Below are 22,685 nucleotides of genomic sequence, written 5' to 3' on the forward strand. Positions count from 1 at the left end.
TTTCCCTTTTAAAGGACAGGGGAGGGTGCAAAGGACCATTTGAGCTTGAGGTCAGTTTATATAGTGATAGCAAGGCTGTTGGGAAGAGAGTTAAAGTTAATCCTGAAATTATTGCCTCCTTCATATTTTTTAACTAATTTATTATCAAGATCTGTTATTTTTCTTTCTTTTTTTTTCTGGGGCCGCATCCATGGCATATGGAGGTTCCCAGGCTACACAGGTCTGATTAGACCTGTAGCGACCAGCCTACGGCCACAGCCACAGCAACGCAGGATCCAAGCCGTGTCTGCAATCTACACCACAGCTAACGGCAACGCCAGATCCTCAACCCACTGGACAAGGCCGGGGATCGAACCCGCAACCTCATGGTTTCTAGTTGGATTCGTTAACTGCTGAGCCACGACGGGAACTCCAATTCTGTTATTTTTCTTTACACATCACTCTCAGATTCACCCTGTTCTTTTCATTCTTACTGCTCACCTAAAACTAAGTCTTCATTCCTTCACTTCCCTGGTATTTCTCACTCTCAAAGATTTTGCATGCCATTTAAAAGGAATTGTCCTTGGAGTTCCTGTCATGGCTCAGCGGTTAATGAACCCGATTAGTATTCACAAGGACTCGGGTTCCATCTCTGGCCTTGCTTTTTGGGTTGAGGACCGGCATTGCCATGAGCCGTGGTGAAGGTTGCAGACACAGCTCGGATCCCAAGTTGCTGTGACTGTGGTGTAGACTAGCGGCTGTAGCTCCAATTTGACCCCTAGCCTGGGAACCTCCATATGCTGCAGGTATGGCCCTAAACAAACAAAGATAAAAAAATAAATAAATAAAAAATAAAAGGAATCATCCTGAATATTCCTATCTTATCTTCCCAACCATGATTTTCAGTGTTCTTTCCCATAATTCTCCACTTCTCAGTAAATTATAAAATGTGTGGTGAATAGTAAAAAAAATTAAATAAAATAAAAATCTGAATTCGTCCCCTCAATGGTTGGTTGAAGAATGTATAGGTGACAAATTTTATCTTGCTGAGCTGAAAGCAGGAACGCTTTTGACCTCATCTAACCCTCTCAACACCATCTTCCAAGATTCATCACCCTTTTATAATTGAGGATATTATGAGATGAGCTTAGATTCATCCAAAAGCCCAGACATAATTTTTATGGCTAAATATCATGTCTGCATGATCCTCCACGGTAACTGGAGGTGTCCAGGTGTGGAGGAACTTCTACAGGGATTGATTCTACATCAGGGCTCAGAAATCTTCTGGATAGAGTTAACTTGTGTTTTCCTGGGTACAACAAAAATCCTTAGGAGTTCCAAGACACAGCTTTCATGTTTAGGTTTTGGTTTTAAAATTCTGTATGAAAATTATCCATGAGTGCATTTCTTACCAGCTATCTAGAAGACATACACCTAAAGTAGTGATGTTTTCCCTTTCTACTAGGTTTTTGCTGAAGAGGGTTTGAAGCTTGCTCAAAACAGGTAATGCACATATCCCTGCCTGGTGTGGTGGGCATGTCATAAATACCCACTCTGAGGGTGCATTAGTAAGGTATAAAGGCATTTGAGGTTTAAAAGATGGAGTTTCATTGGAGTCATTATAACTTTATTTACCTTTCAGCTGAAAAATGACAATAAGCTTATGCTTCTCGTGGAAATAAACAAGCTTGTTCCTCTATGCCACCAGCTCCAGACAGTAACTAAGATATCTTTGCAGAATCAAGTGTTTCTAAAGGTAAAAGGGAGGTTGGGTTTTCAGGAACGTACTTGAGAAACTTTCACACTTAACCTTTTATTAGGTTAGCTTCCTGCCCCCTTCAAATAAAGTGTGAATACCCAGAGAACAATTTATTTCCGTTTTTCCTGCCTTGATTGCAAGAACCGTTTATCATCTGCAGTTATAACTGACTCCAGGGAGCAAGAGGTTCACCAAATAAGTTCATGTGGGGTCATGATTGATTCCATAGCACTGAGCAGCTACCCTTCAGTCCCAGCATCATCACCTGACTGACTAGGGTACCAACCCCTCTGCTGTTTGTCTTAGAGTGTGAATGCAGCAAAGTAGAGTGCAAGGAATTGCAGAGTAGGAGGCTCACTGCCACTATTTGGTGCCCTTTGAGGAGCCCCTAAACAGTCTGAAATAGAACACACTGATTTTCCATCTACTCTTCCTGGGGTTCCATGAATTTGGCAGGAGATTCAGGTGGCAGTCCCTGCTTCTGTGTTCTGGGGTCTCAGGTTATTAAGTCAGTTCAGATGCTGGAGCTGGGGCAATGCATGCTCCTTAATCCCACTGTGCCACAGGGGAACTTCTTCAAAATATTCTTTTAAATTACAATGGAAATACTGGGAGGATGCTGTGAGGTAATATTATATGCAAAATAGATATATAATTCTTTTACTATCTTTAATATCTTTGTTTTATGACATCTTTGGGAATCAACTGTGCTACATGAAATGGGAATTTGCTGCTTTGTGCTTACATTTTTTAGCTCATAGCACCATCAAAGTGGATGTTTAAATAAAGAGTTGCTACCTGTATTATGTCTGGTGAATATACTTAGGGGACAGCCATGCTGGCACGTTAGTTTAAAGAAGTTTTCTTGTGAGTCAAAAATAATTTTAAAATTTTATTTCCAAAATCATTTATATACCAGAAGTAAGAATATTCTCTTATTTAAGTGCAAGTTGGGGTGGGAGGGGGATAACTTATGACTTCAACAGTATAAGATGATGGAAACCAAAAGAATTTACACATCAAGGATAATTGTTTTATTTAAAAACAGATTATTTATATGTATGCATGGGTTGCAGCCCTTAAGGAAAAATAACAATCTTAAAAGTCCTTTTATTTGAAATTCAATATAAGTAAATATATAATCTTAAACCATAAATTCATAGTTTTTTTTTTAAACAATGACATGAAAGCTTTTGTTCTGTTCAAAGGCATCTGTGTCTTTGAACTACAGTAACTGCTCAGTAACTTCTTAGCTGGTTACCCTGTAACTCGAGTGAGAGACTGAGTGTCCACAAATGCACACATTACTTCACGCTGCAGTGTGAAACTTCCATATGTCAGCAAAGCCCTTTGCTCTTTACAAAGCCTTTTCCCGTGTCCCTCATTCAGAAGTCACAGTGCCACACTGCTGGACAGGTGAAGGCCAACCCACAAGGAACAGGGACGGCACACTCCACACCCTGCTGCTTCCCAGCAACCTAAGGGGGAGGAAGTTGGGGCAAAAGGGGTGGCACCAGATGCCTTTAGTGGTGTCACACTGAAGCAGACTGGGTAAGAAAGGCCAGCTGTTGATTTTTAACTTCAAAGCGATGGAAAACTGAGGCCAAAACATTAACCATGCCATAACATTTACACAGAATTAGGTCAAAACGTAGTATTTACTAAGAATGGGTTACAGGATGATGGGTAAATTATGCTAACTTCGATGTCTTTCAGATTTTCCTCAAAGTGCTTTGTTTGTTGGTTTTTAATGGGAAAAACATCTCTCACTTGCCAGTTGTTAGAGAAAAACAAAAGAAGAGCACAGGGAGCACCTGGGCAGGCAGATCTGGGAGAGTGAAGACAAACAGATTCAAGGCCTGTTATGGGAGACGAAGAGGGAAGACTAGGTCGAGTGTTGAGATCAGGCCTCCCTGCGGATGGCTGGGTGGGAAGCAGGCTTCAGCTACGCTGCTGCTTCCTTAGGGCACTGACTGGCTGGCAGGCGAGGAGAGAAGGCCTGTTGCTTTTTACTGCACCTCAGTCCTCACGCTGTAGCTGATGTGGCATTGGCGCGACTGGCCAAGACTTCTTCATATTGTTGTTGCGTCAGTAGCCCTTCTGTTACGCTTTTACTTTCTTCAAATTTGGGCAACACAACTGCAATGTAGCCTTCGGTGGACGGCTGGAGGGGAAACAGAATATTTAATACTGTCAAATGACAGGGAATCAGACAGAAAATATGTGGCTGGGATCAGACTGCTCCAGTCCCCTTTACCTTCTCTTGAAGAATAGATGGCTTATGGAGAATGTCTTCATTCACTTCCATCAACCGTCCTCTGACACAGCTATTTAAAACAAAATTGTTTTGAAGAAAAATATTACCTCATTTGTTCCTCCAAAATTGTGGTTAAAAAGTAACTGACGTAGGGAGTGCCCTTGTGGTGCAGCAGGTTAAGGATCAGGCGTTGTCACTTCAGGGGCTAGGGTTGCTATTGTGGGGCAGGTCACAACTGCAGTACAGGTTTGACCCCTGGCCTGGGAACTTCCACACGCCATGGGTGTGGCCAAAAACAAAAAAAATTAAATACTAAAAGATAAAATTAACTCACCTAGATATTGTGTATTCTTCTCCATCTGAGCAGTAAATCTTACACAGAGGTGCAAGTTCTGTTAGAAACTGTGCCCCCTGATAATAAAAGGGAGGAAACAATGAACTGATGTACATACTCACTTTTCTTTGAGCAGTAGCTTTCAGTGTTAGAATGGGATATGTTCCTGGAAGTACTACTTTAAATAAAAATGACTTCAGCACAGAAAAATCACTCATTTGTTAAAATATTTATATATTAAACGCTTGCTATGGGTGAGGCAACATCCTACGCTCTAGGGGAAAAAGCAGACTAAGACAGGTGATAACAGGTAATTTACATATTGAGAATGTATTCTATCTTAACTTATACTTTATATTTAACTGTAAATGAGAAAGCTGCATGTAGCCAAGTGTAAAGATTTCAAAAGGGTAGAGAAATCTTATCAATAATCAATAATATAAAATTAAACATTATCGAGAAAGGATAGCAATATTGTACAGTTAGTTTCATTAAGATTCTTACCTTATTTTTATGTTAGAACTTAATAGATAAAGGAATTTCTTTACTAGGCTGAATTACTAAGACTTTCTGAAGAAGGGATTTTTAAAAATTTAATAAAATGCACTTTGAGGAAAATTTGGAAAATATAGAAAAGTTTTGTGTAGCAGAAAAGAGTAAGTTACCCGTTATAACCCACTAGTAGATAGTATATCTTGGTATCTGTCAAAATGAATGTTTGAATGTTATGGCATGATTATAGTTTCATGTACTGCATTAAATGGGTCTACCTAGGGAGGTTCTGACTTATCTACAAGGAGGCTTAGGGGAAAATGAGGCAAGCATGTCTCATGTGTTGCTCTTTTTTCGCTTTTTAGGGCCTCATCTGAAGCATATGGAAGTTGCCAGTCTAGGGGTGGGCGCGGAGCTGTAGCTGTTGGCCCACGCCACAGGCACATCTGCAACCTACACGGTAGCTTGTGGCAATGCTGGATCCTTAACCCAGTGAGCAAGGCCAGGGATTGAAACTGAGTCCTCAAGGATACTAGTTGGGTTCATAGCCCCCTGAGCCACAATGGGGAATCTGTTGCTCTTTTTTCCCCCCAGGAATTTTTACTGCAGTGAACATTTGAGATCAAGGTGCTATTCTTCACAGCCTTTTTACCTGACAGCATTCAGGTGTTACCATGTGCACTTCACTCCTCTGCATGTGGCTACTGGTTTCAAAATACTAGTCTGTATGACTCCTCACTGTCTGGAGGAAGGACTGGGGTTTTGTCCCAGAGGGTCTGTCTATCACTGGGTCTCTGTCAAAACAAATGTTTTAACCCCCTTCTGTCACCTCCCTTGGGAGAATAAGAGATTGGCAGTGCTGAGATCCAATCAAAGCTTTTCTACAGTGGGTTCACCTGCAGACCCCTCTCTGCTCCTCAGTAGCAGCAACAGTGTTACTGTCTCGGACAAAGATTTATCACAGGGACATCCTAAGCACTAATTGTTTTACTTGTAATATGCAGACTTTTAAGAAAGGCCCATGGTTTTTAAAGTCCTTTTGCTTCCTGAGTGAGGAAAAATCACTATAAATTAGGTTATTAGGGGCCTTCATGCCTATAAAGAGGAATATACGCAAGGGTCTTCTGGAACGGGAGGGTAAATGGCGGAAACTCTCAGTATGAACTCAGTAAATGAAGGACCTGATCATCCACTGAAACGTTCCTGTCCAGTGGGATTGTCAGGACACTTAAAATGATACTGAATTATCCTTGATGTGATACCTTCTCTTCTAATAAACTGTCCATCTTGCCTAGAGCTGGAGAGGAGAGAGGTAATGTTTTGTAAAATTGAACATTGTGTGGAAGTAGAGGGTATTGCTAGATGTGTATTAATTTGGCAATGATTTAGGAATGGAAAATGTTATGAAGCAAATATTGTATATTTTCTCGTAGTGATTTTCTTCACTACCTCAGCACTTATTTTTTCTTTTAAATTCACATGTGAAAAGATATGATAAAGAACTATTGATCGCCTAAATTTTACAGAATTCAAAATACTGGTTTAGTAAAACTAAAAGAAACAAGCTATCTTGTTATACTGGCATCAGAATGGTTCTTTTCAAGGTTCACCTTCCCCATCCCCCACCCTAGGAATCAAAGGGATGGGTGGTATAGAACCTAAATGACAGATAACAGTCCTTCGGAAATTATCTCATACTTTGGGTTTCATATTTTTGGTCTGAGAATTTCTTTAAAGTATTCTTAAAAATCACATCAAACTGCCAGGAAGGGATGCTAAGGATACATCATGGGTTCTCAGACCAACTGGATCTATCAATATTATGATGATAGAGGATTTAAGGAAAGAAATACAAGAACATACCCGCTTAAATTTCCCAGAGACTTTGTTCTGAAGTCTGCTACAGTTGGTACTGATTTGATAGGAAATACTTTCAATTGTTTTTCCACTTTGAAGAACTGGATGGGATCCTGCCAAAGTGATGACACATATTCTACAAGGAAAAAAATTGATCCCCCATTATTATTTGGTGTATTTTTTCCTCCTATAACACAGTATTCCTACTGGCACAGCACAGCTGAACCGACATTTGTGTAGTCAACCTGTCATTTCCCCCCAGTTTCCTCTGGCTACTATTGGAGCTTCACTGAAGAAGAGAATGCAGTGATAAAAATGGAGAAATGGGACTGAATTTCCTTCCCTGCAAAGAGAAGACTACCAGGGCTGTTTAGATAGCCCTAAGGTGGAAGAGAGGGAAGTGGGCCTGCCTGTATGTATAGGATACCACCTGGGCCTCTACCCTCGCCCTCTCCAGGGGCTTCGGCAGTTCAGAGGTCAGGCACAGGCTGGTGACTGGAGTAGGAGCTGACTGAGGGGATGCTCCTCCATTTGGATGTTTAGGTAATCGACTTTGTTTAGAGTCGGCTCTGAAAGACTCATTCTTCAACCAAGCTCCTGTAATAAATAATACCATCTTAACACAGTGGAAAATAATCATTTAATGAATATTATCTTAATGCCAGGCTACAGCAGAAAAAAAATTTTTTGATAATTTAAAATACCCAATTTGCTTACCGGTTAGAGTGCTGTAGTATACAATGGTCCTCACAGGGTTTTCCTTTGACATCTAGAAGAAAACAATGAGTGTGGTGGCTGTTGAGTCTGTATTTACCACCACTGTGTGGTACTTTTTTGGTTCATAGAGAATAGTTAATTATGAAGACTGGACACACACGTCACCGGTAGCCCTATCATTCAAAAAGATGTACCTACAGGCTTCCTATAAAGTACTTCAAGAAATCTGGCCCAGGAGTTCCTGTTGTGGTGCAGCAGAAAGGATCAGACTAGTACCCAGGAGGATGTGGGTTCAATCCCTGGCCTCACTCAGTGAGTGGAGGATCCAGAGTTGCCATAAGCTGTGGTGTAGGACACAGACTAGTTTCGGATCCTGAGTTAATGTGGCTGTGGCTGCGGTGTAGGCTGGCAGTTACAGCTCTGTTTTGATCTCTGGCCTGGGAATTTCCATACGCTGTGGTGGGTTTGGCGCCAAAAAGCAAAAAAAAAAAAAAGAAAGAAAGAAAGAAAAAAAGAAAAAAGAAATCTGGCATGAATGGAATCAATCACCCATTCAGTGTTAAAGTGATGATTAACTCTTTTCTCCATCTTGTTTCATCCTTACTTTAAAATGAGTACACTCATTATTTATTTAAAAAGTGACTAGCAATGCATTTTAGTATAATATAATAGCATACGTTTTGTTGGTCAATTTTAGAGTGATTAACTCATCCTGTTTTGCCCAGGACCATCCAGATGTGAGCAGGGAAAGCCATGCATTCAGCAAAATCCCTCAATCCAGCAATAACCCGGAGGGCTGGTTACATTAAATTTGGTTAATTAAACTTATTCTACTTTAAAATATGTCTTTTTTTTTTTTTTTTTTTTTTGTCTTTTTACAGCCGCACCTGCGGCATATGGAGGTTCCCAGGATAGGGGTCCAATCGGAGCCGTAGCAGGATGCCTACACCACAGCAGTAGCAAAGCGGTATCCGAGCTGCCTCTGCGACCTACACCACCTCAACACCGGATCCTTAACCCACTGAGCAAGGCCAGGGATCGAAGCCCTCATGGGATGCTAGTTGGGTTCGTTAACCACTGAGCCACCACGGGAACCCCTAAAATATTTCAATGTTTTAAAAAATGAGTACACCTGTTATCCGTGAATGAATGGGAACACGTACGGGTTAGAGGAAGGTTCCCAATGATGCGCCAATCACTGATATTTGATGGGTACACAAAGCAGTACAAGATAGCTGCTTCCCGAGCAGCAAAAGTGTAAATAATACCTGTGACTTCTCTTCAAGTAAAACTGTTAGATTCTGTTTTCTAAATGCCTCTGTTTTAACCCATCAGCTCCTCTCCATCCCAATGCCTCTTAGTTTCCACCTCTTCTTGGAGGATTGAGCACTTCAAATCCCTTTAGGCACTCAAGGAGACTACAATCAGCTCCTGCGTCCTTGAGGCATCTCACCTTAGACTACCATCTTCCCGCAAGCAACCCACCCACGAGAACTCGCACTGCACTAGCCAGTCCCAGAATGCACCCTGCTGATTTCCAGGCCTCCACGGGTTTGCAAACACCATTCCCTAGGTCTACAGGGGAACGCGGAGATCCAGTTCCTTCTGACTCGAGAGGGAAGCGCTGGGAAGAGCGTGCATGGCTTGTGATCTGTCTTCACAGTCCCTAAAGTGTCAGACCAATGGGGCTCAAAGGAGACTAGCTTCATTCTCCACTTACCCGCTTTGTACCAGCGAGTGAAATAACGATCCACAAGCGAGGGCACCGCAGGGTCTGCGACCGCCACAGGGGTCTCGGGCTCGGTAGCCATGACGACCGCGGGAGCCGCAATCCCCGCCCTCCAGGACCCTGGCGCTGACTCCCTTCAAGCCCGGAGGAGGTTGTCTTTCCGGCGCGTGGCCAGGAAACAGCAGTGTGCGCATGCGCACTACTCCACTGACCCCGCAGGCTCCTCCCACCGGCGCCAAAACTGTGCTTTGGGGTCTGACGTCAAAGCGGGGGTCAAATACAATAGGCTGGACAGGAGGACGTAAGGCTAGGGGCGGTGGCTAGCGCAGCTTCATGCTTTACTTTGCGGGGCTCAGAGGAAGGACGGCCACGCCTTCTCCGCCTCGTTACGTCACTCCTGTAGTGCGCCGCGCGTGTCCGCTTACCTCGCTGTGGAGTCTGCGTTTCGCGGTTCGCTCCTCTGCCCAGCTCAGTCACTACCGGAGGGGGTCGGGCGGCCCGGCTCCCCTGCCCGGAGACCCCCGTGCTCACCGCGGGCCCAACCTCGGGCGGACGCACGGCTGTTTGGGCGTCCTCAGAGCTCCGCGCAGGTGAGGCTCGCAGGGACGTAGCTGGGGTGGAGGACATGGAAGCGGGCCTGTGTATCTTGGAGTGTGTTGATGCAGGGCTTCCCCGAATGCCCAACCGAGGTTTGCTGCAGGCCTTTGAGTGAATTGTGGCGTGACCACCTCTGCCTTCCAGCCTTAAGTTTTTTGCAGAACAGCTGCCTGCTCCGCCTTCCGAGGGCTCTGAGCGGTGCCGCAGGCTGGGGAGGACCTGCTGCTCCGCTAGCTGCAAGCGAATCCAGTCTCCATATTCCTTTCAGGTGCTGACCATGCTGTTGAACCAATTAACACGTCAGTTAAAGCGAAACGATGCTTTAATTGATAGAAGGTGACGGTAGTAAAGATTTAGGTTGCAGGGCTGCAACCCCTTCTCGCATCTGCAACTTTCTTGGAGATGTTGTCCCTGCGTTTCTCCATGTATTGTGGTATCTTATGGCTCTCTCCCCCGTTAAGCTGTGACCTCCGTGGAGGCAATGATTGTCAGTCATCCTTTGTCCAGAACCACCATTTAGCAACTGCTCAGTAGGTGTTTGATGTAGGTCTCAAACCGGATGGTAGGATTAAGTACTGTGTAAAGGATTCAAACCTTACTGAAACTGACAGTATTAATGGCCTGAACCTAGCCAGAACACAGATTGGGACTTGAACCCATGTGCCGGGACTCCAACCCGGCCTAAACCCAGATTGGACTTAAGCCCACAGTTTTAAATTAGAATTGCTCACCCTAAGTCTGGACTCACTGAGGTTCAGGTTCTTCATGTCTCCACGCAGAAGGAATTCAGTGAGAGACAAAGTGATAGGCAGGAAATATATTTGTTAAGGTAGGACGCTTGTGAGAGATGCAAGCGGGCAAGCATGGAAGCCCTGCCCCAAGGATCCAGCTTTAAGCAAGCCTGCCTTGTGCTGATGGTTTTCTTGAGCAATTTATTAACTTATAGTGCTCTCCCAATATCCCCTAAGTTTCCTTCTTTAAATATGGTCCTTTATCAGGACTTTTACAACTACCTGTGTCTACTCCATCCCTATCATTACATCGACAGGCAGGGCAGTAACCAATGAATAGTTTAATGTGAACCTGTGGGCTCAAGGGAGGCAGACACAGTTTCAGCTTGGAGGACAGAAAAGATAGAAATGCCATGTCCCCAAGGGGAAAACTAATTTGGTGGAGAATAACCAAGTATTTTATTCAACAGGTTGTATTTGATGTGCTTTTGAGGAATCCTTGTGATAATGTCAGGAGTTTGAAAATGTGAGTTTAGCTGTTTCACTTTGGGGAGGGTCAGGGCTAGTCATTTAGGTCTAATGAGCTTATTAGTAATCTGTTTGGTACAGGTAGGCCATAGGATTGATAATTAGCCAAGAGGGGCAGTGCTGAAGCAACAAGGGAAGAAAATAGAGAGGTTTGTCAGAAGTTTCAGAGGATCCAGGATTGATCTATGGTGTGGAGAAATCTTTAGCACATTTAAAGGCTGAGAAAGAATGAGTGATTGAGGGCAGGTGAGTTAGAGATTGCAGATATAAAAGAAAGGGTACAGATAAGCCGAGGTCCCTGAGAGTTTGATCCTGGTCTTGAAAAAGAATAGGACACTTCTGAGAAGACAGTGTAGGATCAGTAAGGATGATAGGTGTGAACATTTAGTTCATTTTGAGGCTAGAAGGGTGGGGAGGAGGCAGATGGATGACCTTGGCCACTAATTTTCAAAGCTCAGAGATTTGAGAACTCAGGTTTCCTGTCTTTGTCAATCAGGTTCCAGTTGGGAAAATAGAAACTACTCAGTATTTCAACAGAATTCAAGATGAAGAATTGGTGAAATAGTTGTTGGAGGAACGAAAAGCAAAAGGGAAGCAGTGAAGTAACTTAAAAAGTGAACTGTTGGAAGAAGTTAGAACACTTAACCTAGGTTTGAGGCTCAAAACAAGGGAAACTGTTGGGTTATCATGACCTAACCTGGAGGAAAGGCGTTGTAAAGCTGGTATTATTCTCCTCCAGAATGCAGAGGAGGAGCTCCACATTATTGGATTTCAGGCACCTGGATGGGACACCTGCCTGGTTAGTGCTGGTACCTCTGGGATGGTTGTGATCAGGCTGGTCCTGGGAGTGCTGGAGACTGGGACCAAGGGCCCCTTTAAGGGTGAAGGCCTATTGCTGGGGCAACATTGATAGCAACAGCAAGGTACCTGGAAAAAGAGAGTCTGTCTCAGCTTCTGCCTTGACTTTCTAAATTCTTGTGTTGGGGTCCGTGGACCCCAGAAGTCCACAGGTTGTTGGTGAATAGAATCCAAGTTCACAGGGAGGCACTTTGGTGGTCTGATCATAGCAGCAGTAAAAGCAATAATTATTATTAGCTAAACCAGCCTGAAATTCACCTGGTCCTCTCACCTGCCCACTTTTATCCCTTTCAAACTCCCCTCTAGGCAGAATGCCTCTCATCTCAAATCTTCCCATCCTTTCAGATCTTTGAAAGTGGTCAACTTTATCATGTGTGAAGATGAAAGATAAAATCATTTTTTTTATATGCTTTGAAAAACCCAAGCTTTTTATATAGAATTAAATCTAAATTGAGAGCTGACCCGGAATAATACCAGGTCAAATAATTTCCAGAAGTTCTTGAATGTAAATGTCGTGAAAGCCTACAAAAGCATTGTCTGCCTTGATTCTCTTCCTCACTTGCACCATGTGTGGTCCTGCTTTCCTCTTAACTGACATTATATGTTGTCTCATTCATACTGCACTGAATATTTTATCTGCTTTAACTTTATGTAGTATAAGAATCAACTCATGTTTGTTCTTTCTTTTTATGGCCGTACCTGCAGCATATGAGAGTTCACTGAGCAAGGGAAAGGGTGGACCCACATCCTCACAGAGACACAGTGGGAACTCCTCATGTTAATTCTTTCATTGGCATGTGTATGAAATGCAAGATGAGAAAATTCACCTTGGATTAAGGTGCCAGTAAGGCCAATGTGGTCTGTTAAATTGTCACCCCTACCTGAGTTAGAAACTTCTATTTATAAACCTTACTAGGATCTGGATATAAATATCCAGCACATTAACTTTTTTTCCCTTCTTAGATAATGCTATGCATTAAAGCAAGTCTGATTTTGCCAGTCCAAAGTAGGTTTCCTATTGTTCATTCCTTTCTGACCTTTGCTATTGCTCCGGTGAAAGCAGGATAAGAAAGCAGAGTTACTTGAAGTAGTTATATCAGGCTTCAAGCTCCTGGAATTATTGGTGATTATTTTGAAGTATGCTGTTGTGATTTCATAGTCTTTTCTTGAGAATAATAAATGGCTTATCTTTCATTTCATTTTTATTATTATTATTTTTGACTGTGCCCATGACATGTGGAAGTTCCCAGGGCCAGGGACTGAACCTCAGCAACAGCAGTGACTCAAGACACCGCAGTGACAACACTGATCCTTAAATTGCTGTGTCAAAAGAGAACTCTCAATTTTAATTTTTTAATGAAGATACAAAGCCAGTCTATAAATGTACGTTGGATTTTTTTTTCTTTTTGGTCTCTTTTTAGTGCCGCACCTGCAGCATATGGAGATTCCCAGGCTAGGGATCAAATCAGAGCTGCAGCTGCCAGCCTACACCACAGCAACGCAGATCCCAGCTTCGTCTGCGATCTACATCACAGCTAATGGCAATGCCTGATCTTTAACCCACTGAGTAAAGTCAGGGATCGAACCCACGTCTTCATGGATGCTGGTCAGGTTTGTTACCGCTGGCTGAGCCTCGACATGAACTCCCTGTACTTGGAATATTAAAGTAGTTTTATTTCAGATTTTCTTCACCTGCCAGTATACATATGTGGATATTTATAGGATTTTTAAATCTGTCAAGGTATAAAGACATCCTCATATGCAAAGATTATTGCTTTCTGATTCATTGCATTCTTCTCAACTTCGGTGCAGAATAACTTTTGTGGAGAGTTTAAAAGAAAAACACTGATATTGATGGTCTTACCTCTTGCAAAGAGTGAGAAAGTAGATTCCACAGCCTCAGTTCGTAGACCAAAGATTTACATAATTTGTTAGGTTGTCACTCATCTCTGTTGGATTCAGATTAGATCTTTTTTTTCCCTTGGTTATTCTAACTCCGCTGCTGCCTGGACCATTTTGCTTGTATCGGAGCGTCATTATTCACCAGTAAACTGAGTCTCTTTCTCAGAGAAATGAGGCTTCATCAAGGGATATGCGTCCTTTCCTTTCAGGAGTCACTTCGTCATGAGGAATCTAAAGTTGCTTCGGACCCTGGAGTTCAGGGACATTCAGGCTCCCGGGAAACCTCAGTGCTTCTCTCTCCGAGGTGAACAGGGGACAGTGCTCATTGGCTCGGAACATGGACTGGTAGAGGTAGACGCTGTCACGAGAGAGGTGAGTGAGTGATGAGAATACTGGCACTTGGCCTGACTCTTGAGTAGGCTTCTTCCAAACTTGCTTTCCCAAATAGTCTTCACTTTCAATCTTTCTGAATTCATTTCCCCCCAGATAAATATCCCCTTTGCTTTATAGTGATGGCATTTTAGACATAACTGAAATCATACCCTTTTTTTGTTTGTTTTTTTTTTTGTCTTTTTGCCATTTCTTGGGCCACTCCCGCAGCATATGGAGGTTCCCAGGCTAGGGGTCTAATCGGAGCTGTAGCTGCCCGCCTACGCCAGAGCCACAGCAACGCAGGATTCGAGCCACGTCTGCGACCTACACCGCAGCTCATGGCAACGCCGGATCGTTAACCCACTGAGCAAGGGCAGGGATCGAACCCGAAACCTCATGGTTCCTAGTCAGAGTCGTTAACCACTGCACCACGATGGGAACTCCCATACCCTTTTTTTAAATGAAAGCCTTTATTAATATGCTTCTTTCATCCTGTCACTGTTATGTGTATATATTTCTTTGGCCTCGCCCACAGCATGTGGTAGTTCCCAGGCTAGGGATCAAACCCATACCACACTTAGTGAACAGAGCTGTGCTGTAATGACAACGCTGGATCCTTAACCTGCTGTGCCACAAGGGAATTCCAAATAATACCCGGATTTTCACTCTGTTTTTACTTCAGTCTAAGTTGGCAAAACTCTGACTTTATACTTTGTGGAACTGGCCTGCTTTTCATCCTTGCTACCATGTAAACACTATAACAGTTCTCAAGTGGGAATACAAATGAAAATTAAAGAGCTTTTATTCTTTTAAAACTATTTCAGGCTCCTTCCCATACCACCTAAATCAGAATCTTCACTTCCAGAGCATGAGCATATGTGTATTTCAAAGCTCTATGGGTTGATTTTGATATCGTTCCTTAATTATATTTTGCTATTTCTGCATTTTATGTGATTACTTTCTTAGTCCTCTCTTCCCATACTGTGTAAATCTCAGAAAATCAGTTATTAGCTTCTGTTTTTATTGAACATTTTCGAGCAGACCAGGCTTTTGTGTTTTTCTGGCAAAAATGTCACATTGTTTCTTATGTTAAAGATAGTAGAGTTGTGATATTCTCATATGAAAGTTGAGATCTTAATCTAGGAAGAAAACTTTTTTTAAAAACATTTTTAAAAACTTGTAAAAGATACATTCAAAAGTATTTTATTTCTGGAAATACTATGAGTTGTTCTTTTTTGGGGGTTTGACCATGCCCCTGGCATGTAGAAGTTCCTGGGCCACGGATTGAACCTACATCACAGCAGTGACCCTTGGTGCTGCAGTGGCAATGTCAGATTCTTAATCCTCTGTGCCACAAGGGAACTACTGAATTGTTCTTGAAAGTAGATTGACTCAATTTGTTTGTTTGTCCGTATTGCGAAAGGTGAAAAATGAAATTCCTTTGGTGGCCGAAGGCTTCCTCCCAGAGGATGGAAGTGGCTGCATCGTTGGTATCCAGGACTTGCTGGATCATGAGTCTGTGTGTGTGGCCACAGCCTCTGGAGATGTCATACTTTGCAACCTCAGCACACATCAGGTAAGTTGAAGAGACCAGTGAGGAGGAAATCTCAGGCATCTTTAAATGCCCTTTTTTGTTTTGTGTCACTTGTTTTTCATATAAGTTTGAAGTATCAGGAACCATAATGCTTAAGCATCTTGCAAATTAGAGGCTTTGCATGATATAAATCTTTACAGAAAATTGTTGGCTAGGCTTTAGCTTTGTATCAGGATTCTTCTAAAATTCAGTTTTGTCTGCTGCATTTATTAATCAGAATAATCAGAACATTCCAAATAAAAACTTAAAAAAACCCCTCCAACCTGGCCACTCTTGTGTAGTGTAGCTCACCTCTTAGGAGATTCTGACCCTGAGTTGTAACCTTTATTTCTCAACTTAGGAAGTCTGAAATGTTTATGTGGCTTACGTTTTCTGTTCTGGATGCTGAGTAAGCCTCTCCTTGAGGGCTAACTTTAGAGTCCCTGAGCTGCAGATGCTAAGGTGATGCGCTCTCATGATATGCACATTTTATGACCACAGAGGAGCTAGAATTCAGCCATTTGCCGTTTTCTCTACTCTAGCCTCAGGCTGTTTCTGGATTTCCATCCTCATCTTCGTGACAGCTTTTGTGAGCTTTGTTGATGATTCCCTTAGTTGTGTTCTCTTTAACACTAATGTGTCACTAGACTCATATTACTAATCATGGGATAATAATAGCAGCTAACATTTCTTGAATGTTTATAATATGCCAGGCACTTTTTCAAGTGTTTTTCATGCAAAGTTGTATTAATCTTTACTACGTTCGATGAGGTAGATTGTTGTTTTCCCATTTTCAGAAGAGGAGTTTGAGGCACAGAGAACTTCAATGACTACGTCAAAGTCAAACAGTTATCAGGTGGCATTTGAACCCCAGCAGTCTAAATCTGGCACCTTTGCTCTTAATGATTCTATTTAGTACAATAATAAATCTTACTCTCAGTTCATTGTGGGAAGTATTAAGGCCATTGTTTTTAAAAAAGTACAGCTTAATTAGTGTTTCTCACACTTAAAAGGTATGCTTTTACTTTTTTTTTTTTTTTGTCTTTTTGCCTTTACGGCTGCACCCACGGCATATGGAGAGTCCCAGGTTAGGGGTCCAATTGGAGCTGCAGCTGCCAGCCTTCATCACAGCAACGTGGGATCCGAGCCTCATCTGCAACCTACACCATAGTTCACAGCAACAACGGATCCCTGACCCATTGAGCCGGATCCCTGACGCATTGAGTGAAGCCAGGGACCAAATCCAGGTCCTCATGGATGCTAGTCGCATTTGTTACCTGCTGAACTACCACAGGAACTCCCTTTTTGTGTGTGTATGTGTGCTTTTATTTTCAAAACATATTGTAGAGTTATTTCCTAATTACTGAGCTTCTCCAGTCCATCCATCTCCCTCAGATGCTGCTGATCCTCCCTATTTGTGGCATCACAGTGTCTGCAGACAATCTATATTCCCTATTGTGCCTTATAAGACCTTTCACTGTCCTCAAATTTCTTTTTCTAGTCTCCCCTCCCACCCCCATCATCCTTAGTGTACGTATACCCTGTGCTCTAGGTGCAGCTGATTTTTAACTGCTCTTTTTATAAATCGATGCCTTAATACCACATTTTCACCCCATCTCTTCCTCCTGGCCTTATTATTACCCTTCAAGACACTTCCTCAGAGAAACTTTCCTGGACTCCCCTGGGCCATTTGTCGTTCTCTGTTCTGAGCCCTGACTTAATTCCCAGAGACCTGGGTGACAGCCCTAATGCCACTGTAGAGGCATCTTTGATCTCCTTAATGGAAGGAAGGGAGTGGCCGTGGTTACTTCTGGTCTCTGTAGTCTCTGTCATGCCTGATCTCTTAACACCTGTTGCTGTGTAAATGTTAACTGATTGATTCACTTTTGTGTGTTGTGGGTTATTGTTTTGATTAAGGTCATAGTAGATATTTACTGACACCCTTAGGTTTTCATATTGCCCTCAACATTTTAAAAATATGTCTTTCAGCTGGAATGTGTTGGGAGTGTTGCCAGTGGCATCTCTGTCATGAGTTGGAGTCCTGACCAAGAGCTGGTGCTTCTTGCCACAGGTAAGCCTATCACTGGTTTCTAAATCTTGACTATGATAAAACATGACTCCTAATACCTCACAGGCTTAAGTTTTCAGGTGCTTAAGTTTCAAAAAAATTTTTTTGGAACAGGGTAACATGACAACCTAGAGAGAATGTGTTTGACTTAAGTTTAACTTTTTTTTTTTTTTTTTTTTTTTTTTTTGGTTGTTTTAGGGCCACACTAGTGGCATAGGGGAATTCCCAGGCTAGGGGTCAAATCAGAGCCATAGCCGCCAGCCTATGCCACAGCCACAGCAACGTGGGATCTCAGCTGCATCCATGACCTACACTGCAGCTTGCAGCAGCAATGGATCCTGAACCCGCTGACTGAGGCCAGTGATCGAACCCATATCCTCTTGGATACTAGTCAGGTTCCTAACCCACTGAGCCACAACAGGAACCCCGAGTTTTACTTCTTAATATAATGTTTAAAAAGTTGCTGCTAAGTCCATAGTTATAGTTCAAAAGTCAGCAATATTTATTTTAACCTACTCTTAATAGGAAGAGTTGTTGTATAAAAAATTATTCTGAAAACTGCTCTTCCAGTACCATTTTTTTCCTTAAGTCTTTTCATTGAAGGTGAGTTTTTATAAACTAGCACCTGATAAGGTATACATTTGAAGGGATATCTTGGGAACTAAATTATTGAAGTTGGAGGAGGAGGGCTATGTGGACTTGTACGTTAACTTGATATAAATAGTTGAGAATAGCACCAGGGGACTTACCCAATCAAAAACTTTTTTAAAATGAGAGTTAAAATATTGTCTCTTTCTTTTCTCCCCCCCACCACCTTTTTTTTTTTTTTTTTTTTTTTTTGACTGTGGCAATGGCATGGGGAAATTCCTAGTCCAGTGATTCACCCTGTGCCACAGCTATAACCAGAGCTACAGTGGTGACAACACCAGATCCTAACCCACTGTGCCACAAGGGAACTCTGACAGTCAAAATATTTTGAATGAATTCTGTCTTCCCTCTTCCAATTATAAACTCCTCCAGTCCAGCTGTGTAGCTTTCAGTCCTGTAGATATTTCTGAAATGGCAGATTTGCTAAATGAGAACAAAAATACTCTTGTTTGTGCTCCTCCAAGGTCAACAGACCCTAATTATGATGACAAAAGACTTTGAACCAATTATGGAACAGCAAATCCACCAGGATGATTTTGGTGAAAGTAAGTATAGCTTTGTTTAAAACATTTTGTGAGTTTTCTTGCATATGAACAGCCTCATTATAAGACCAAAGTATTATGAAGCCTAAATCTTGGCTTAATTAAATGTCTGATAGCCCAGCTCCTTTAGTTCATTTTATTTTATTTTTGCTTTTTAGGGCCACTCCTGTGGCATATGGAGGTTCCCAGGCTAGGGGTCCAATTAGAGCTATAGCTGCTGGCCTGTACCACAGCAACATCAGATCCAAGCCACATCTGTGACCTACACTGCGGCTTACAGCAACACCAGGTCCTTAGCCAACTGATCGAGGCTAGGAATCGAACCTGCAACCTCATGGTTCCTAGTAGGATTTGTTTCTGCTGTGCCATGACAGGAACTCCCTTTAGTCCATTTTAGATCTTAAAAGGCATACATCTGGAAAAGCCTTAGTCAGGGGGACTTGATGAAAAGGAATGTATTAGCTAGAATAAAGAGAGCATTTCTGAGATACAGTTTTTGGGAGAAAACGAGAGGTGGGATAGAGGGCTGATTTTAGTTCCTGTGGATTAAACCTGAATTTTCATGGGAACCATCAGACTTTTTTGGGGCTTGATTTGTTTGATTGTTTTCTGCCATACCTGCGGCCTATGGAGGTTCCCAAACCAGGAATCAAATCCAAGACGCAGCTGTGACAGTGCTAGATCCTTTACCTGCTGTGCCAGAGTGGGAACTCGCATCAGATTATTTTCTTGCTGAGATCTAGCAGAGGTGACTTGGGCATTAGGTTGTAGAAGTATTGAAAAGAAGACGACCGGAGATGCTTATTGAGTATAAGAAGCTCTGGCCAACTTGAGGGCACCAGGTAGCTGCCTGACTGAGGAATGGGATGGGGGAGACAGTATCTTAACTTTTGCTGTGATCTAATCTCATGCCTTCTTGTTCCGCCAACTAAGAAGTCATTTAGAAAACCACTACTCATTTATTCCTTCAAAAAATAATTTATTTGTTCAGAAATAATGTTTGAGAGCTGTGAAGCCAGCAGTGTGTTTGGTGCAGGTATTAGGGTGGCATAAGGAGAAGAAGGGAGTAATGGGGAAGACTTCCCAGAGGAGGGCGACTGGAGCTGAGTCTTGGCTGAATTGGTATTGGGTAGATTTGGGTTGGGGGGTGGGGTGGGCCAAGCAAGTGAATTAGTTCCTTCCAAGGCAGAGATGTTTCATGGACGTCTTTGACACATCGTGGCTTATTCAGGCAGCTGTGGATATGTCAGCATTGCCTAGTGGCAGGACACAGATGTGGAATGAAATAAACAGGAAGAATAGTTTGCGAGGGAATTTGGACATTGAGTTATGGGAGATCTGTCCTTAAAGGTTTTGATGATGCACGATTGATTGATTGGTGGAGAGGAAAGAGACTGGAGACTAGGTGATCTGGTAGGAGGCTGCTCCAGGATTTAGGTGAGAGATGAAGGTGGGTGAGGGGCTAGAAAAGGGGCTAAATTCAGGAAAACTTTGCTTCTCAATGAGGATGGGAATACGTTTTTTGGAGTTATGAGAAACTTTTGTGAAATATGTGCACATTTCCCCTCCTGCTAGTTGGAGAAATTCCAGTTTAGAAAGTGAAATAAACAGGCTTTGGGAGGTAAGGTGAAGAAGAAAGTTTAGCAGGACTCTAGGCAGAAGCTCAGGTGCTGGGAATAAAGATGCCAGCGCCTGAGAGGGAAGGTGGGGACATGATGGTCTTTAAGAGCCGTGGGGTCACCACGTGAAGTAGGGGAGTAGAAGGGGCTGAAGCTCAGGAGAGGCCGGAGTGGTGGACTGGTGTCATTGCCATGTGGGGAGTCTTTACAGTCTTGGGAGTAGATGTTCGCTCAGGGAGCGGGTATGGTGCTGGAAGAGTCTAGGGTCCAGGGGGACCCTGGAGGACCCAGTTTTGAGGATATTCACAGAGATAGTGACCAACATATGTCTGCATGGGAAAGTGCTCTGGGGCTGGCTCGTCCCACCACCTTTTTCATAAGGAGTCTAATGGAGTGAGTCAAAGGAGAGGGAGTCCAAGTCAGGATCTTAGGTCTTTGGAGTGTGTGTGTTAGTTCAAAGAGTCACTCTGGAGTAGCGAATAGATGTTTTTCTTCTAACCCAGCTCTTGGTAGACTTGTTGTGTAAAGGGCCCAGGTAGTAAATGCTTTCAGCTTTACAGGCCATATGATCTCTGTTGCTGCTCCTCAACTCTGCTGTTGTGAAAGCGCAGACAGACAGTGCCTAGAAGAATGGGCACAGCTGTGTTCCAGTCCAAGTTTGTAAAGCAGATTCAAGCTGTACTTTGCTAATTCCTGCTGTAACCCCATCACTTACTGTGAGATCTCACTGGAAAAGGTCTCTTGCTACACTCCTTGAGCCTTTGCGTCTCTGTGGAAACTTTGAGCTAAAAGCCCTGGGATGTGCACCAGGAGAGGCACTGCTGCATGTGGACAGCAACAAGGTTGCAGTGAGGTTCTGCAGGACTTGATGTGCCCAAGCAGAGCAGAGAGGAATGGTTGTGCAGACCCATAACTTAGCGATACCATAAAGAGCACTGCTTTGTCAGGGTCAGCATCAAGAGGGAAGTCCTGGGTCCTTCATTTGGCTGATGCTTTCAGGGACATTTCTATAGTACCTCTTACAGGTAGATGCCAGATCTTCCATCCAAGAAGAGAAGGGCTGCATGATTTCAGCAACTTTGACTCTCTGCTTTATGGAAGATCATTATGATTGAGAAAGAAGCCCAGCCTGCAAGGCAGAGCCCTGTGTTCTAATTTTGGCCTCTGTCTCTAGGGGGTCTCAGTCTCTGTCCCGGTGAAGGGGTGGAATTCCGTGATCTGTGCTCTCCTCCATCCCTAGCAGGGAAGTTGGATACATTTAGTGGATTCAACACTTATAATCAGAGTTTTATTCCCAGCTCATGGCTTCTTGAGTATTAATGTTGTGTTATCTGTGTGAACATAATCACACAGATTCTTCATGTTTCTTTCTCTTTACTGGTAAAGTGGGGACGGATTGCTGACTGTCATCAAGGGAATTTGGAGTATATATGATGGCAGTAAACCTTTTCCCAAGTAAAGACATTTCAGAGTCTTCAAAATCGTTGCAGCATACCATATGGAACATAGTTTTTTAAAATACTTACTACTGGTCAATTCATTGAGAGTTCTGAGAGGACCCCACTTCTTGAAGAATAGCTATCAAACTGCCTTTATTTTGTTTAGATTTTTGGTTGTCTTCCCATATTCTCACTCAGTTGTTCTCTAGGCAAGTTCATCACTGTTGGCTGGGGCAGGAAAGAGACCCAGTTCCATGGATCAGAAGGCAGGCAAGCAGCGTTTCAGGTGCATATGGTAAGGATGGCCTGCTGGATAAAGAATCTTGTTGGGAACAAACAGAAGTTCTGCCTCCCCCTGGAACTCTGGGGTCCCAGGTAGATGGTGCTCTGGTGAGACTGAAGCTGTTTAGAGCCCTTATGGAATGGGTCATTCTAGAAAGATCCTTTTTCTTTTTTTAATTGCGAAGTTGCTTTGTCATTTTTTTTCACATAGAAAATAATTATAACCAATATTCATTAAAAATATATATATGTATGTCATGACGGACAGAAAAGGAACACTCTGTATACCTTCCTGACGCCCGTCCCCTCTCTCCCCAGAAGGAGCTTCTCTCCTGTGTTCACTGTTGGTCATTCACATGCCCATTCGCATGCTTTTCCTGCTTGTGTATATTGTCAAATTTT

General features: G+C 42.9%; 2 protein-coding genes across 2 annotated transcripts in view; one reads left to right on the forward strand and one right to left on the reverse strand.

Annotated features, from left to right (window-relative positions):
- Window positions 2,902-9,305, reverse strand: FAM206A (family with sequence similarity 206 member A). The gene is made up of 6 exons (XM_001924196.7): window positions 9,116-9,305; window positions 7,396-7,447; window positions 6,685-6,814; window positions 4,330-4,406; window positions 3,996-4,065; window positions 2,902-3,902 (listed from the first exon to the last, which is right to left on the reverse strand). The coding sequence occupies exons 1-6, from the start codon at window positions 9,204-9,206 to the stop codon at window positions 3,765-3,767; spliced, it is 558 nt and encodes a 185-aa protein (XP_001924231.1). The 5' UTR covers window positions 9,207-9,305; the 3' UTR covers window positions 2,902-3,764.
- The window catches only part of ELP1 (elongator complex protein 1), a 75,021-nt gene continuing 61,793 nt past the window's right edge, over window positions 9,458-22,685 (forward strand). The window contains exons 1-6 of the mRNA XM_001924394.6: window positions 9,458-9,714; window positions 13,950-14,112; window positions 15,536-15,688; window positions 17,675-17,756; window positions 18,866-18,946; window positions 22,211-22,296. Of these exons, the coding sequence (XP_001924429.4) occupies window positions 9,458-9,714; window positions 13,950-14,112; window positions 15,536-15,688; window positions 17,675-17,756; window positions 18,866-18,946; window positions 22,211-22,296 (822 nt within the window). The remainder of the gene's footprint in view (window positions 9,715-13,949; window positions 14,113-15,535; window positions 15,689-17,674; window positions 17,757-18,865; window positions 18,947-22,210; window positions 22,297-22,685) is intronic.

This window comes from Sus scrofa, chromosome 1 (genome assembly GCF_000003025.6).
Source record: "Sus scrofa isolate TJ Tabasco breed Duroc chromosome 1, Sscrofa11.1, whole genome shotgun sequence".
Lineage (NCBI taxonomy): Eukaryota > Metazoa > Chordata > Mammalia > Artiodactyla > Suidae > Sus > Sus scrofa.

Excerpts from the sequence above, each read along its gene's own strand:
- FAM206A (XM_001924196.7), bottom strand. The coding sequence starts at position 9,206 with ATGGCTACCGAGCCCGAGACCCCTGTGGCGGTCGCAGACCCTGCGGTG. Across the intron at positions 4,407-6,684 it reads TCTCTGGGAAATTTAAGCGG|GGGGCACAGTTTCTAACAGA; the intron begins GTATGTTCTTGT and ends TTTTATTATCAG. Across the intron at positions 3,903-3,995 it reads CATCTATTCTTCAAGAGAAG|CCGTCCACCGAAGGCTACAT; the intron begins GTAAAGGGGACT and ends TTTCCCCTCCAG.